This window comes from Pan paniscus, chromosome 14, assembly GCF_029289425.2.
Source record: "Pan paniscus chromosome 14, NHGRI_mPanPan1-v2.0_pri, whole genome shotgun sequence".
NCBI classification, from domain to species: domain Eukaryota; kingdom Metazoa; phylum Chordata; class Mammalia; order Primates; family Hominidae; genus Pan; species Pan paniscus.
The window spans coordinates 29,083,643-29,096,476 of record NC_073263.2 but is presented as its reverse complement, the minus strand read 5'-3'; the positions used below and the strand labels follow the sequence as shown (position 1 = coordinate 29,096,476).

At 51.1% G+C, this 12,834-nt stretch overlaps 1 protein-coding gene across 4 annotated transcripts in view; it reads right to left on the bottom strand.

Annotated features, from left to right (window-relative positions):
- Window positions 1-1,803: 1,803 nt before the first annotated feature.
- The window catches only part of MTUS2 (microtubule associated scaffold protein 2), a 680,252-nt gene continuing 669,221 nt past the window's right edge, over window positions 1,804-12,834 (bottom strand). For 3 of the 4 annotated variants that reach the window (XM_063595693.1, XM_034936505.3, XM_008971601.4), the window contains 4 exons: window positions 10,397-10,495; window positions 9,196-9,315; window positions 6,555-6,652; window positions 1,804-4,752 (listed from right to left, as the gene is read on the bottom strand). In XM_063595693.1, the coding sequence (XP_063451763.1) occupies window positions 4,539-4,752; window positions 6,555-6,652; window positions 9,196-9,315; window positions 10,397-10,495 (531 nt within the window). In that variant the 3' untranslated portion in view covers window positions 1,804-4,538. Of the gene's footprint in view, window positions 4,753-6,554; window positions 6,653-8,227; window positions 8,939-9,195; window positions 9,316-10,396; window positions 10,496-12,834 lie in introns of those variants that run through there. The other variant, XM_034936506.3, reaches the window with a different exon arrangement.

Sequence of the window (12,834 nt, the reverse complement as noted above, 5' to 3'; positions counted from 1 at the left end):
GATCTGAGACTGCGTGGGGAAGAAAAAGCTGTGCTGGGTGGGACTTTGCCATGGATGCTTTTAAATTATCCTTAAAACAATGCACCTGATGAGTGCCAGCTGGTTCAGAACCGCTGCTCCCACAGTGCAGGAGGAGGGACGAAGCCCAGTGCCTGCCGCGTGAATTTGGCGGTGCAGTCATGTGAGAAGCCGCTACGCACAGTCAGCAGCTGCGTGGCAGGTGCTCTCTTCGTGTCTGTGGTGTGAGTGCCTTAGAGGGAGGAGGCATGGGCACCCAGGAGGTCTGTAGACATACAAGGGACAGGGCTGTCTGAGCTCGGAGCTGTAGGGCATCCCGACCCTGCCTGGCGCTGGCACTGGAAAAAGCTTCCCGACTTAGTGAGTGAGGAAGATTGGCCTGCATCATCACGCTGCGGTGAGAGTGACCCAAGCCTGGCCTCAGAAACGCCAGGTGTCTGTCTTGGTTTTATTTTATGAGGTTTGGGGCAAGAGGTTTGAAAGATGCAGACTGGCTAACAAAAATGTATTTAGCAAATTTAATTTAAGTGAATTACCAGAATGGCTTACCAGCCTTCGGGATTGTGTGTAGTGTGTGTGTATCTGTGTGTGTATGTAAGCATTTGACAGACTCTCACGTGGGCGGGATTCTCACCACTTGGTGGTTACAGATGAGGTGACAGGGTGCAATCCCAGAGTCATTGCTCAAAGCGTACACACTGATGCAGCAATGGCTTTGAGAACATCCTTCAACTTCAATCGCAGGTGGGAAGCTGTCCAACCATTTGGTTTCCACCTGTGCTTAACTCCGTAACTCCCTTCTTGCTAGGGGGATGCAAGTCTCCCACGAAGGGAGAGCCAGCTCTCAGGGCTCCTTGGCACAGAGGAGGTCAGTGAGTGAGTTGACTTCCAGAGTCTCCTCTGCCTACTGCAAATGAGCCGTGGAAGGGGACACCATTCTCCATGGACAGTGGAAAGCTGGCTCTAATCTCACCTCCTGCTCGTGTTGGTGGCTGCCACCCATTTGCTCCTTTGTTATGTGGAGGTGCTGCCACCTGCCTTGTTTACCGCATAAGGTGGGGTAAGGACAATGGGAGGGGGTCATTATGAAAGTGAAGGGTGCTCAAGACACCCCAAAAGAAACAAACAGGTTAGGACACGTGGCCAGATAGATTATTAATAACTAGATTGCCATCGATATACTGGGATGACCCAGAGGTGGCCCTGGGGTGTTCCCTGTGAGGGCCAGAAGTGAATTTTGTGTCTTCAAAGGGTCTGCTGTTCACTACTTGTTCAGGAGGGACTTGCTGATCTCGCTAAAATAGCTGCGACTCCCACAGACCCTGCAAAACCACCACAGGGAACCTGCGAACCCAGCTGTCTCCCTTGTGATGGTGCCAGACACCTGTGGGACACTTCGAGGTCCAGCTGGCTAAACCGGCTGCAGCCCAAACTGAAGGCCATCGGGATGGGGGGAGCAAGCACTTTCAGGTTGAAATGAGTGAATGACCTTTTATGTCCTCCTTCCAGCCAACTCCAGCGCACCCGGCCTTGCAGAGCAGAGGCACTGAGCTCCCATGTCCAGGGGAGGGGCTGCTCAAGCCCCCAGGCTGGAGGGGTGGGCACAGGGACCTGGGACCTGCGGAGTCAGGGGAGAGGGGGTCTCTATAGACTTCTCTCACGGACCATCACCCAACCCCGGCACACACAGAAAAGGGGTCCAGCCTGCAAACGCCACCCCCCTTGCCTCCCTGCCTGGGATCCCCAGCCTGAGAGGGACAGGTCTCCAGTTACATCAAGTAGATATCGCAGAAAGTCCCTCAAGTTTATTTTAATAGGCTTTAAACACAAATATGCAACACAAACTGTAGGGGCAGGAAAAGGGATGTTGTGACCCCATTCATTCAACTAATCATGGCCAGGGCTGCCCCCACCCCCATCCATTCTGACATCCAGCCAGAACCTTGTCCCAGCATGTGGTGGGCAGGGCGGCGGTCGGGGGGCAGGCCGCCCACGCATCTCCCAAATGCCAGGAAGAGACAGGTGGTATCTGGTGGGTCTGTCTGACGCAGGTGCAGAGGCTGCAGCATCCGAACGTGGAAACGTCGCTCCAGCCTGGAAGGGGACAGAGGCAGACGCCACGTGGAGAGAAATCCGAATTCTGATGGTGTGGGGGGGTGGAAGAATCGAGAAGGAGGCACAGCAGCTGCCGCCCCATGTGTTTCGGGAGCGGTGATGGCTCAGATGAGGAGCCATACGTGATGGGTGTCCGTAACAAAAGAAAAAAAAAAAAACCACGAAGCCAGGGCCCCGTGGAAATTAGCTCAAGTACCCAAGGTCAGGGCAGGTTAGGGCAAAGCTCTCACCGAAGTCCACCTAATGAGGAATTACTTAGTGCTAACAATGCTACAACTCTGACCACAGCAGCCTAATACACTGTACCACGTTCTAGCATCACACGGAAGTCAGTATTGCTGTGTAACTGCATTTAGCAGGTGCGGCTATGTAAGCGGTTCCTAATTCGGACAGCTAAGCTGTAACTGAATTTGTGTTTGCAGGTTGTGCCTGCTACTAGAATAAATACTTGTGTATTTAGTCAATGTGGCATGATCTACTCTAATGGAATGCCCAACTCAATATCACAGTATCATGCAGAGCCACTAAAGCAGAGAGAAATGGTGGCGTTTCCATGTGGATTTACTGTGTACGTCCCCAGAAGGAGCAAGACCCTTGGAGGTTGGCTGGAGATGCACCTGAGGCCCGGAAGCCCAGCGTGGACTCATCCTAGGGCCAGGGACCATGTCGGCCTTCACGCTGGCAACACGTGTGCCGAGTAGGCGTGCCCTGGACAAGCCGACCCGTCCACGGGCTGTTTTCTTCCCCGTTCCATGGCTCCGGCCCCTGCAGGACCCCCTCATGGTTCTTCTCGCCTTGGGCACACTCAAAGACAGGCCTGTGCTCAGGACAATTTTGGGGGGGGTCTCAGGGAGAAAGTGCAGGGTCTTTGTCACATACAGGAAACAAGGGCATCATCATCATCACCATATCTGTTAAAACTACTTCTTCCTTTTGTGTATCATGCTCCTAATCTTCCACACCACTACATGAGTACTGTTCATATCCTAATTCTACCATTTTAGAGACAGATGCCAGTCCAGGAGCTGGTGCCCCCTGGCTGGCTGTTTCACTGGGCTCCTCTGTTTGGGAGAACCTTCTGGGTCTAAGATGGGAGCACAGTCAGCAGCAGCGTTGCCTGATCATCCAGCAGGAAGTGGAAGTGGGTTTCTGGGTGGTCGTGTGATGATCTAGCACAGCTCAGAACTGGTCCCCCGGGACAGAAATGGTGTTTTTTTTTCTGGAAGCCCCTGCTAGAACCCCTGAGCCATCTCAATGTGCAGTGAAGGGGTTGAGTTGTAGAACCAAACTGAAGGGGGGCTGCTAGGAAATGGGGGCCTGAGGGTCTTATTTCAAAGAGTTGATCATTTACAGCATCGCATCAGAGTGAACCACATGGAAAGCTGGAGTGATGTTCCCCCTCTGTGCCTGGTCAAAATACAGACCTTGGCAGCAATTTCCTTCATGAGGATGGAGCGCGAATGGGCACAGTCATCTGCAAGGTCATCCTCACTCTTACTCAAAGGTCATGCTCTGCCATGTTTTCCGGAGGGTGCAACAATAGCTTAATGACCGAGTCTGAGATGCCATTTAGGAAAAAAGCAAAACTTGTGTTTACAAGACTATTAGAGATGAGTCACTGTCATGGGTAACATCTGCAAAACTGCTAAACCCCCTTAGGGTTTCCCACTGCTCTCCCTTATCCGCTCATGACAGGAGTATCAATAATTAAAACTTGCGAATGGAATAATAGTGATCTCACATCATGTTGACTAAGAAGCTGATTGTTCCAAAGGCAGTTACCGTTCACAAATAGCTGGTGTTCGTGTTAAAGAGAGTACCACTTGGTGGTGAGTTGAAAGGCGCTTCTTCTCTGTATCTTTTTTTTTTCCTTTTTCTATTTTGGGTAGAAATATTCCTGGGAAGCTAGATAGAAATGCATTTTCATTTCCCAATAATTCTTAGGCACAAGTTAGAAAACTGCTGACCTTCACTAAAATATGTCAGCACTTCATGTTATAAAAAATGAAATTCAGAACCGCAGCATGTGTATATACGTATATCTAAATATACACACATATCGGTGCAGTACACAATGATTATTCAATGTATATTGAAAACTGAGCTTTTTGTAACTAACCTGAAATTCTGCAGTGAAAGTTCATTGCTCAAGAACAATTGCAAGTGTCTTTCTTTTGGCTCTAACTATGGTAAAACGTTTGCACATCAGACTTTACCATTTACACATTCCTAAGTGCCGACACCAGGGCAGTCTTACACGGGGATCAGAGGAGGACGCGCCTAGGATGCATTCGCAGCTACTGAGCATGCGCACAGGGCCAGCTCCGGCGGCACCGGGTCAGTGCTCCCTCAGGGTGGAGACCGGAGGACGAGAAGCCGGAGCTCCCGCAGGCCGTGTAGTGGCGTCATCTGGGTGTTGTGCTGACTCTGGCCGGAGAGGAGGGCCCCGAGGAGGAGCCGCGGTAAACGGGAGATGTGGGCGAGAGTTTAATCGGACTGGTCGGGTCCCCAGTTTGGAGCTTCCAAAGCAGCTCTTCATTGGTTCGGCTCAATCTCTTCTTCTCCTGGGTTTCCTTCTCAACATATTCCTGGAGGTTAGCATTTTCCTCCGACAGCTGTCTGCATGGGCACAATGACAAATAAGTAGCAATCATGCTAGTGGACACTGAACCTGAGGTCAGGACAATGGTGCAGGGCAAAGGGAGGAGGCCATGATGCCCGCAGGGAGAACAGGCACCAGGGTGACCCAGTGACCAAGAACTTTGGTTGAATCATGATTTCCATTTGGCCCAATGACACATCTGTTCCCAGAGCCTCTCTGGCCAATACCCATCATCCCACAGGCCCTCTGCCCGGTCAGGGGAGGCACTGGCTGTCCACTGGACAGAGCAAAGGCCAGTGACTGAAAGGAGGGAAGTGGAGAGCTGGAGTGGGTATGCTGCCCGGAGGCTCCGAAAGGAGAGACAGCCGCGCAGCTGGCAATTGACAATGACAACAGCACAATAGCAGTGAAGAGCCGCGGGCCTTCCTGAGACTGCCAGGAAGCTGGGGGTGCCTTCTCCTGGCCTCCCTGCCCCAGGCTTGTGCCTCCACGACGGCAGGTGTCCTCCCCTGCTGGAAATGCTGCTCTAGGGGTCTGTGTCTGCCTGCTAGACTGGGAGCTCTGGAGGACAGAGGCCAAGGCTCTGCATGCTGAATTCCCAGCATCCAGCTGGTGCTAAGCACATAACAGATGCTCAGTTAATGTTTGCCGATAAAGGCTGGTGGGTGAAAAAATGAATCCGAATTGCTTGCTTTGTTGCATTTTTGAAGAATGACAGCACCTCTGAGGAACTGACAGGAATAAGTACATATGCATTTTAAAGCTGGACAGACTGAAGTCCAGAAAAATCACCTCTGTTCAATAAAGTCTGCATTTGCTCTGCTGACAAGGGCACCTTTGCAGCTTCCGGAGCAAAGAGAGCTTGCTGCCCCCAGCACAGCCTTTCCTATGTGCCTCTGAGGTGAGAACAAAATGCCTGCACTAGGGGCTTAGTTATGGGGGCAATGGCTGTGTGTCCATTCATGCATGTGTGCAAGAGCGTATGTATGTGAGAGAATGTACATGTGAGAATAAGCATGTACATGTGAAGATAAGCATGCACGTGTGAGTGTGCAAACAGGGCATGTGAATAGGTGTGAGGAATTGTATGAGTGTATGTGTGCGTAAGTGTATGAGAGTGAGTGTGCATGAGTGGGAATATGCAAGTGTGTGTGTGAGTGAGCATGCAGTGCCTGTGTGAGTGCATGTGAGTGTATGCATATGCACGAGTTATGTGTGCAAGGGTAACACACCATGGGTGAGCATTGAGGAGCCTAGCTGAGTTGATAGGGCAAGGGTTCGGGCCTGGGTCTTACTGATATGGCTCAGCCCTCATGGAAGAGCAGCTGATGAAGCCAAAACCCTGCTTTATCCCTGCATTGTGCTGTGTGAGGGAGGAGCCTGAACACCCTTCCTTGAAAGCTGGGGCACCTCAGAGCGTGGCCCCACAGGGACAGGCGAGACCTGGATGGAAATTGTGAATTTCTGGAAGTTGGGGTATCAGCCAGTGGTGGCTCTCTTTTTAGCCTGGGAACACCCAGCTGGCCCTCCTCTCCTAATCTCTTCCAAAAATAAACCCCTTCCCCTCCCAGTGCTGCAGGAGGACCCTGCTGCACACTTTTGCTGATTTCACTCATTTCTCTCAAGGTGGGGCCCGTTGATATGTGGCCAGGAATAGGCAAGATGGCCGCAGGGGTTTGTTCTTGTTCTTCAGGTCTTGGGGGAAACAGCAAGAGACTGTGGGGAAAGACTCACAGGCCAGAGTGAGGGAAACTGGATGTTGCAACAAAAAGAAGCTCAAGAGGAAAGTCACTTTGTAGGTGACACCCAGCCCACCTACCTGGTGACAACTGTGTTTTGGTCAATCCTTGCTTTGAGGTCTTCGTTCTGCTGTTGGAGAACCTGGATCTTTTCTTCTAGGATAATGTTCTTTTCTGCCTACAAAGGAAACAGTGTTTAAGAGGTTCTAGCAAGGCCATAAAATAGGGAGCAAACCGGTGCCCTCAGCTCTGGGCATTGGAGGATTATCAAGAACAGCATTTTGCAAACATCAGTTCGCAATGCTTTAGTGGGTTTTAAAATCAGGTCAGAGGAATGTGACCAGCATTTCTTCTTTAAATGAAACAGAATAGAAAATGCCCATGTGCACTGTAGGTAGCAAATTTCAGATATTTTTATTTTATATATATTATGTATCAATGTGTGTGTGTGTGTGTGTGTGTGTGTTTCTGATGTAAAATGTATTTCTTATAGTGAATGTCCCCAGGCCCTTGCCATTGTCAGAGATAAGCCATGAATACCACTAGGACCTCGTTTGACTACTGGGTCTCATGGCTCTTCCCAAAGGGTCAACCACACTGCAGCAGCATCCTTGGCCAGCCTTGCGTGCACGACATGACATTCTGAATCAATGGAGGGAGGAAATCTAAATAATGTAAGCACGCTTTTTCCTTTTGAGGCTACAGGCAGCCAGGAATGCAAAGCCCAAGAGCAGCTGGGTACATTATCCCCAAATCCCATCATCCCATGGCTGTTACTCCCCGGCAATTGATGCCTTTCCCTCTGTTAGCGTGTCCTCGAGGGCCTGAGACCTAGCTGAAGTACAGTTTGATTCTAAGACCAATTTAGAAATAAATTATTTTCTGAAAAGAATGTGACAAGTTCACTGTTAATGTAGTTAATCTTTAAAGAAAACTGTCCCTTTTCCATGAACAGGACTTAGGAATCCTAGCCACAGGACTGGCCTCTGTCCCCGCTCTTTAGCAAGACACCTCACCCAGCCCTCACTTTTGCTCCCAGGAGATGAAGTGATCGAGCAGATTCTTTTTTGCCTGGAAAGGTTTCTGGGATGAGAAGCCATATGGGCAGGCAGAAAGCCTGGAGGATGGCTAAAATCAGCCAAGTAAACCCAGAGGTTTGCTGGTGACCCAATGCAAATGGCCAAGCCAGGAGGGGGAAGATGGGTGGCTGCTCTCAGAACAGCTGGTCCCCACACTGGCAAGGCTGCAAGGCAGGGTTCAGCTGAGGCAGGCGCTGTCCTGTAGCTCCCCGCCAGCCCTAGGCCTGGCCTGAGCTGGGAAGTCCTGGGCTGCTGGAGGGTGCAGAGTGGTCAGCATCGCCCAGAATCTTGGCGACAATCCAGCATCACCTGGTCTGCCCCCATTAACTGCACCCGTGCAGCAAGAGATGTCTGCAAAAAGGGATGCTTCCAGAGAGAGAGGTGACATGGCCACCAAATGCAATGGGTGGCCCTACATCAGCCCCTGGCTTGGTTATACAGATGCAAGGGACATTTCACAAATGGGGAATTTCGATGAGATGATCAGTTCCTGCCTGAGATGGCAAGCTAAGGATATAAAACACTTATACAGTATAATATGTGGGCCATGTGGGTGGGTGGGTGTGTGCCTGTGCACATGTGCACGCAGATACTACCTTACAGAGAAAAAGTTCTGGAAAGCATAAGCACTGGTAGGAATATGATGTTATAATCTGTTTATTTTTTGTTTATCTTATTTCATAATTTTCCACAGTACACATATTTACTTTTGTTAGTATCAAAAGTTTATTTTTAAAGTAACAATAATAAAGGGAAAAAATAAGAATCTGAGATCCTGGGGCCAATTTCCAGATCAAGATGGGCTGCCCTTGGAAGGAGGCTTCTCCTCCACTCCCTTCGCACACTTTTCTGGGACTCTAGCCCTGGCCGGGGGCTTGTGCCCCAGGGTAGAGGGTGAAATCCTGGGTGTTCTGTGCCCCCTAGGGAGTGCCCTTTGCTAGCTCTGCAGGAGCCAGGCTGGTGGGCTGAGGTGGGCGAGTGTGGGTGAGAGCTAGGACTCTGTTCTGGACTGAATGTCTGTGTCCCCCCAAATTCCTATGCTGAAACCTAACCCTCAAAGTGATGGTATTAGGAGGCAGAGAACTGGGGAGGGGATTAGGTCCTGAGGGTGAGCCCCTGTGAATGGGATTAATAGCCTTATAAAAAGGGCCCCAGGGAGATCCCTGGCCCCTTCTGCCTTGTGAGGACTGGAAGCACTGGGCCAGGGCTCCTTAGCTCCATCTCCGCATCTGTAAAGCGGCTGGTGGCGGCAGCTGCTCCACAGGCAGCCGTAGGAGTTAGGCGCAGGCTCGGGGAAAGTGCTCCGTGCAGTGCCTGGGCATCAGGGATGCTGCATTGTGCTGGGTCCCCACACGTCCCCAAGAGAGGGCGAGAAGACAGCACAACTGTGGGAAAACCAGGGCAAAGCAGAAAGAGACTGCCCATCAGGAAGGCTCCAGAGTTGGACAAGGTGAGGCCACCTCCAAGATTCCTTATGAGAGCTCCTGGCTTCCTGGGAAAGGCCAGCTGTGGGATTTTCTGCTTGGGTGTAAGCAATGGGCAGGTAAGGGACACACCTGGCTGAACGCCATCAACGATGATATCAGTGATGACAGCAGGAATGTCATGGAGGTTACTCTCCCGAGCAAACAGACCAACTCACCAGCTTTTCCAGCTCAAGAATCTTCTTTTCTTGCTCGTGTATTTGCTGATTCTTCATCTCTAATACCTGCTTCAGACTCTTCATGTCTTCTTCCAAGTGCTGATAAGGAGCCAATGCAATCTACAGAGGCAGAGAGCCATGAGCTGTTGACCAGGGCTCCTGGCAAAACCCAATATTAACCAATGTCACGAATCCAGCTAAATCTATCCTCCTGGGACAAGCGCCCTGATGGCAATTGCAACACCAAAGAGAGAGGATGCTCACAGCCTTCCCTGATAAAGGGGCCCTGCTAGTTTCCTGCTGAGAACCCTCCTAAAATCCAGTTCTGTGGGGGAACAGGTGAGACATGGCCATCAACCACTGGCAAGTCTGACTCCAGAATTGCTGGGGGCTGCCAGCCTGTGCCCAGCAGGGAATTCATGGGGTAGAAAGAGTAAACCCAACACTGGCTTTTAACATTCACCCGGCCGACTTGATTCACCAGGTAGCTGGGACTCTTATAGGTCCCACCTATGCCCATAAAGAGCTCAGGCATAGGAAATGAGCAAAGTGGTTTAAGAAGCCGAAAAGCCATTTTAGAAAAAGTCATGTTGGAGTAGTGCTGCAGGATATAACAAATTAAAATATAGTGTGTCCTGTTAAATCCAAATTCAGATAAATGACATTTAAAAAAATTCAGTATAAGTATTGCATGGGACATACTTATACTCAAAAATTTATTTATCTGTAATTCAAGTTTAACTGGGTGTCCTGTATTTTATTTGGCAACCCCATGTTAGAGGGAAGGAGTTTTGCCAGCTTTTCTGGAAAAAATTCCCCTCAACTGAACGCATGCTGCAGCCAAGGCTGCCCCATGTCAGCTTAAAAAGTTGCGGGAGAATGGGCTGGAAGGGGTGGTCAGGCCAGCGGAGGGGGGTTTCCAGACCATGCTTATCATAGGAGCCCCACGACTCCAGCTGGGGAATGCTGTGGAATTTGGCAAAAATAACACGTAGCTGGAGAAACCCACAGCTGCTGTCTGTCTCAGGGGAGAGCTGCTGACAGGAATTGTTTAAAAATCCAGGGGAGGTCGTGACCAGCTGTCACTTCAGCAGCGGATTCACAGAGAGGCCTTGTCTTGGGACGAGACTGCTGAGGGAGTCCCTCGGCCTCGCTGGGGCAGGGTCCCTGCGGGGCTGGAAGCCTGGAATCCAGAAACTACCTCCAGCTGCTCCTCTGTGTTCTTCCTCAAGGCCTCTTCGAAGCGGCGGGCTCTGTCCCGCAGAGACTGGCTCTGGAAGGTCAGCGTGTCCACCTGGTCCTGCAAGTAATGATACAAGGAGTCCAGCTGGGGCCACTACAGACAGCAGCCACCACAGCCTGGGCAGCTGTGATCAGCAGGCCACCACTGTGCCCTGGGCATCCTCAGAGTGTTTCCCTTGGGGCTGAAGAAAGAGGTGCCAAAGGAGAGCCCCCACAACCACACAACAGAGGATGATTTCCCCCAACGCCTGCCCTCGGCTCCCTCCTTCTTAGTGCTTTGTCAGGAAGACACCACAAAAACACTGTGAACTGGAGGCATTTCACAACATCTGACCCCACAGAGGCAGACAGTCCTCGGAGAGAATCCTCAGAGGTGCCTCTTGTCCAGGAGGCACCTAGCCCCTGGCTTTGGGAAGGACCACGATGAATGTATTTCAAAGATGTATTCTCATTTAGGAAGCTCAATCCAGAACCCTTCAAACCCTCCTTGACTTCTTTCTCTCCCTTGGGACCCCTCCCACATCACCAAACCTTCTAATCACCAAGTCCATAATCAACTCCTGCCATCCTGCCTCCTGAATGTCCCTAGAACCCAGAGTGCCCTGAGCTCAGGCCACTCTGCCGGCTCCTTCCTGGCACGGTTCCTCTTTTTCTCTGAATTATCACTCCTTTGCCCTCACACTGCAGTCAGGCACTCTTTCTAATGTGCAAACCGGAACCTGTCCTTCCCCTGTCTCCTACTCCACTGCCCTCAAGGTGCAGTGCACACTCCCTAACACAGCATCCTCCCAGCCCCGCTGCCTCCCTTTCCTCTCGCAGCCAGCTCTCCTGCTGGCAGTGCCTACCTCCAGCCAGCTCCCTCTCACTCCCACTTCACTCTGGCTCCCACACAGTCTTCCTGGCCTCAGGACTGGGTTGCATGTCCTTGATAGGAGCTGCCACGTAAGCTGAGTCCACACAGTCTCCTCCTCCCTGCTCAGACCTGCCCCGTGGCCAGACTGGCGCTCCCAGCCCTCAACCTTCCCATGCCTGTCAGCTAGGCAGGCAGCTGGCCGCTCTCCACCTGCAGGCTGAAGGAATACAGGCATGTCTATGGAGACACTGCACCCCTTCCCCAGGTCCCAGGGCAGATGCACCTGCGCTGACCCTGCCCCACTCAGCTCCAGCCATGACTCTCAGGACCACAGGCTGGGAAAGGACCACTGATGCCCAAGGAGACCTTCACCCTTCATGTCTCACTCATGCAGACCAGTCCAAAGCTCTCTGCCCAGCACCATTTCTGTAATATCAAAACACAGAAACTAGGGTCTCCCATGAACTCTTCTAAAAAATATATAGATATAGATATAGATATAGATATATAGATACACACACACACACATATAAAGAGAGAGAGAGAGAGAAAGAGAGACAAAGACAGAGACAGAGACAGGGTCTCACTCTGTCGCCCAGGCTAGAGTGCAGTGGTACGATCTTGGCTCACTGCAACCTCCACCTCCCAGACTCAAGTGATCCTCCCATCTCAGCCTCCCAAGTAGCTGGGACTACAGGCGTGCACCACCACACCCAGCTAATGTTTGTATTTTTAGTAGAGATGGGGTTTCGCCATGTTGCCCAGGCTGGTCTCGAACTCCTGACCTCAAGTGATCCACCCGCCTCGGCCTCCCAGAGTGTCAGGATTACAGGCATGAGCCACCATTCCTAGCCTCCCATGAACTTTTCTGGCAAAAGAAATGGTATCATCCCACCAAATAATGGGAAGTGATACTGTGAATGCTAATAAGTGCACACAGTGACACTAACATGGGAAGTGCTGGGCTTGACTGCTTGCTTTCTTATGGTGGAGGACCCTGTCTGCAAACCTCCCTGAGTAGGTTTCTTTTCCTCTTTTTTGTTCTCTTTTCCAGTTACTTCCTTTTTTTTTTTTTTTTTTTTTGACAAAGACTCACTGTGTCACCCAGGTTGGAGTGCAGTGGCATGATTTCAGCTCACTGCAACCTAAGCCTGCCGGGTTCAAGTGACTCTCATGCCTCAGCCTCCCGAGCAGCTGGGATTACAGGCCCCCACCACCACATCTGACTAAGTTTTTTTTTTTTTTTTTTTTTTTTTGAGACGGAGTTTTGCTCTTGTTGTCCAGGCTGGAGTGCAATGGCGCGATCTCGGCTCACTGCTACCTCTGCCTCCCGGGTTCAAGCGATTCTCCTGCCTCAGCCTCCCGAGTAGCTGGGATTACAGGCACGCACCACCAGGTCCAGCTTATTTTGTATTTTTGGTAGAGACAGGGTTTTACCATGTTGTCCAGGCTGGTCTCAAACTCTGACCTTAGGTGATCTGCCTGCCTCAGCCTCCCAAAGTGCTGGGAATACAAACGTGAGCCAATGTGCCCGACCCACATCC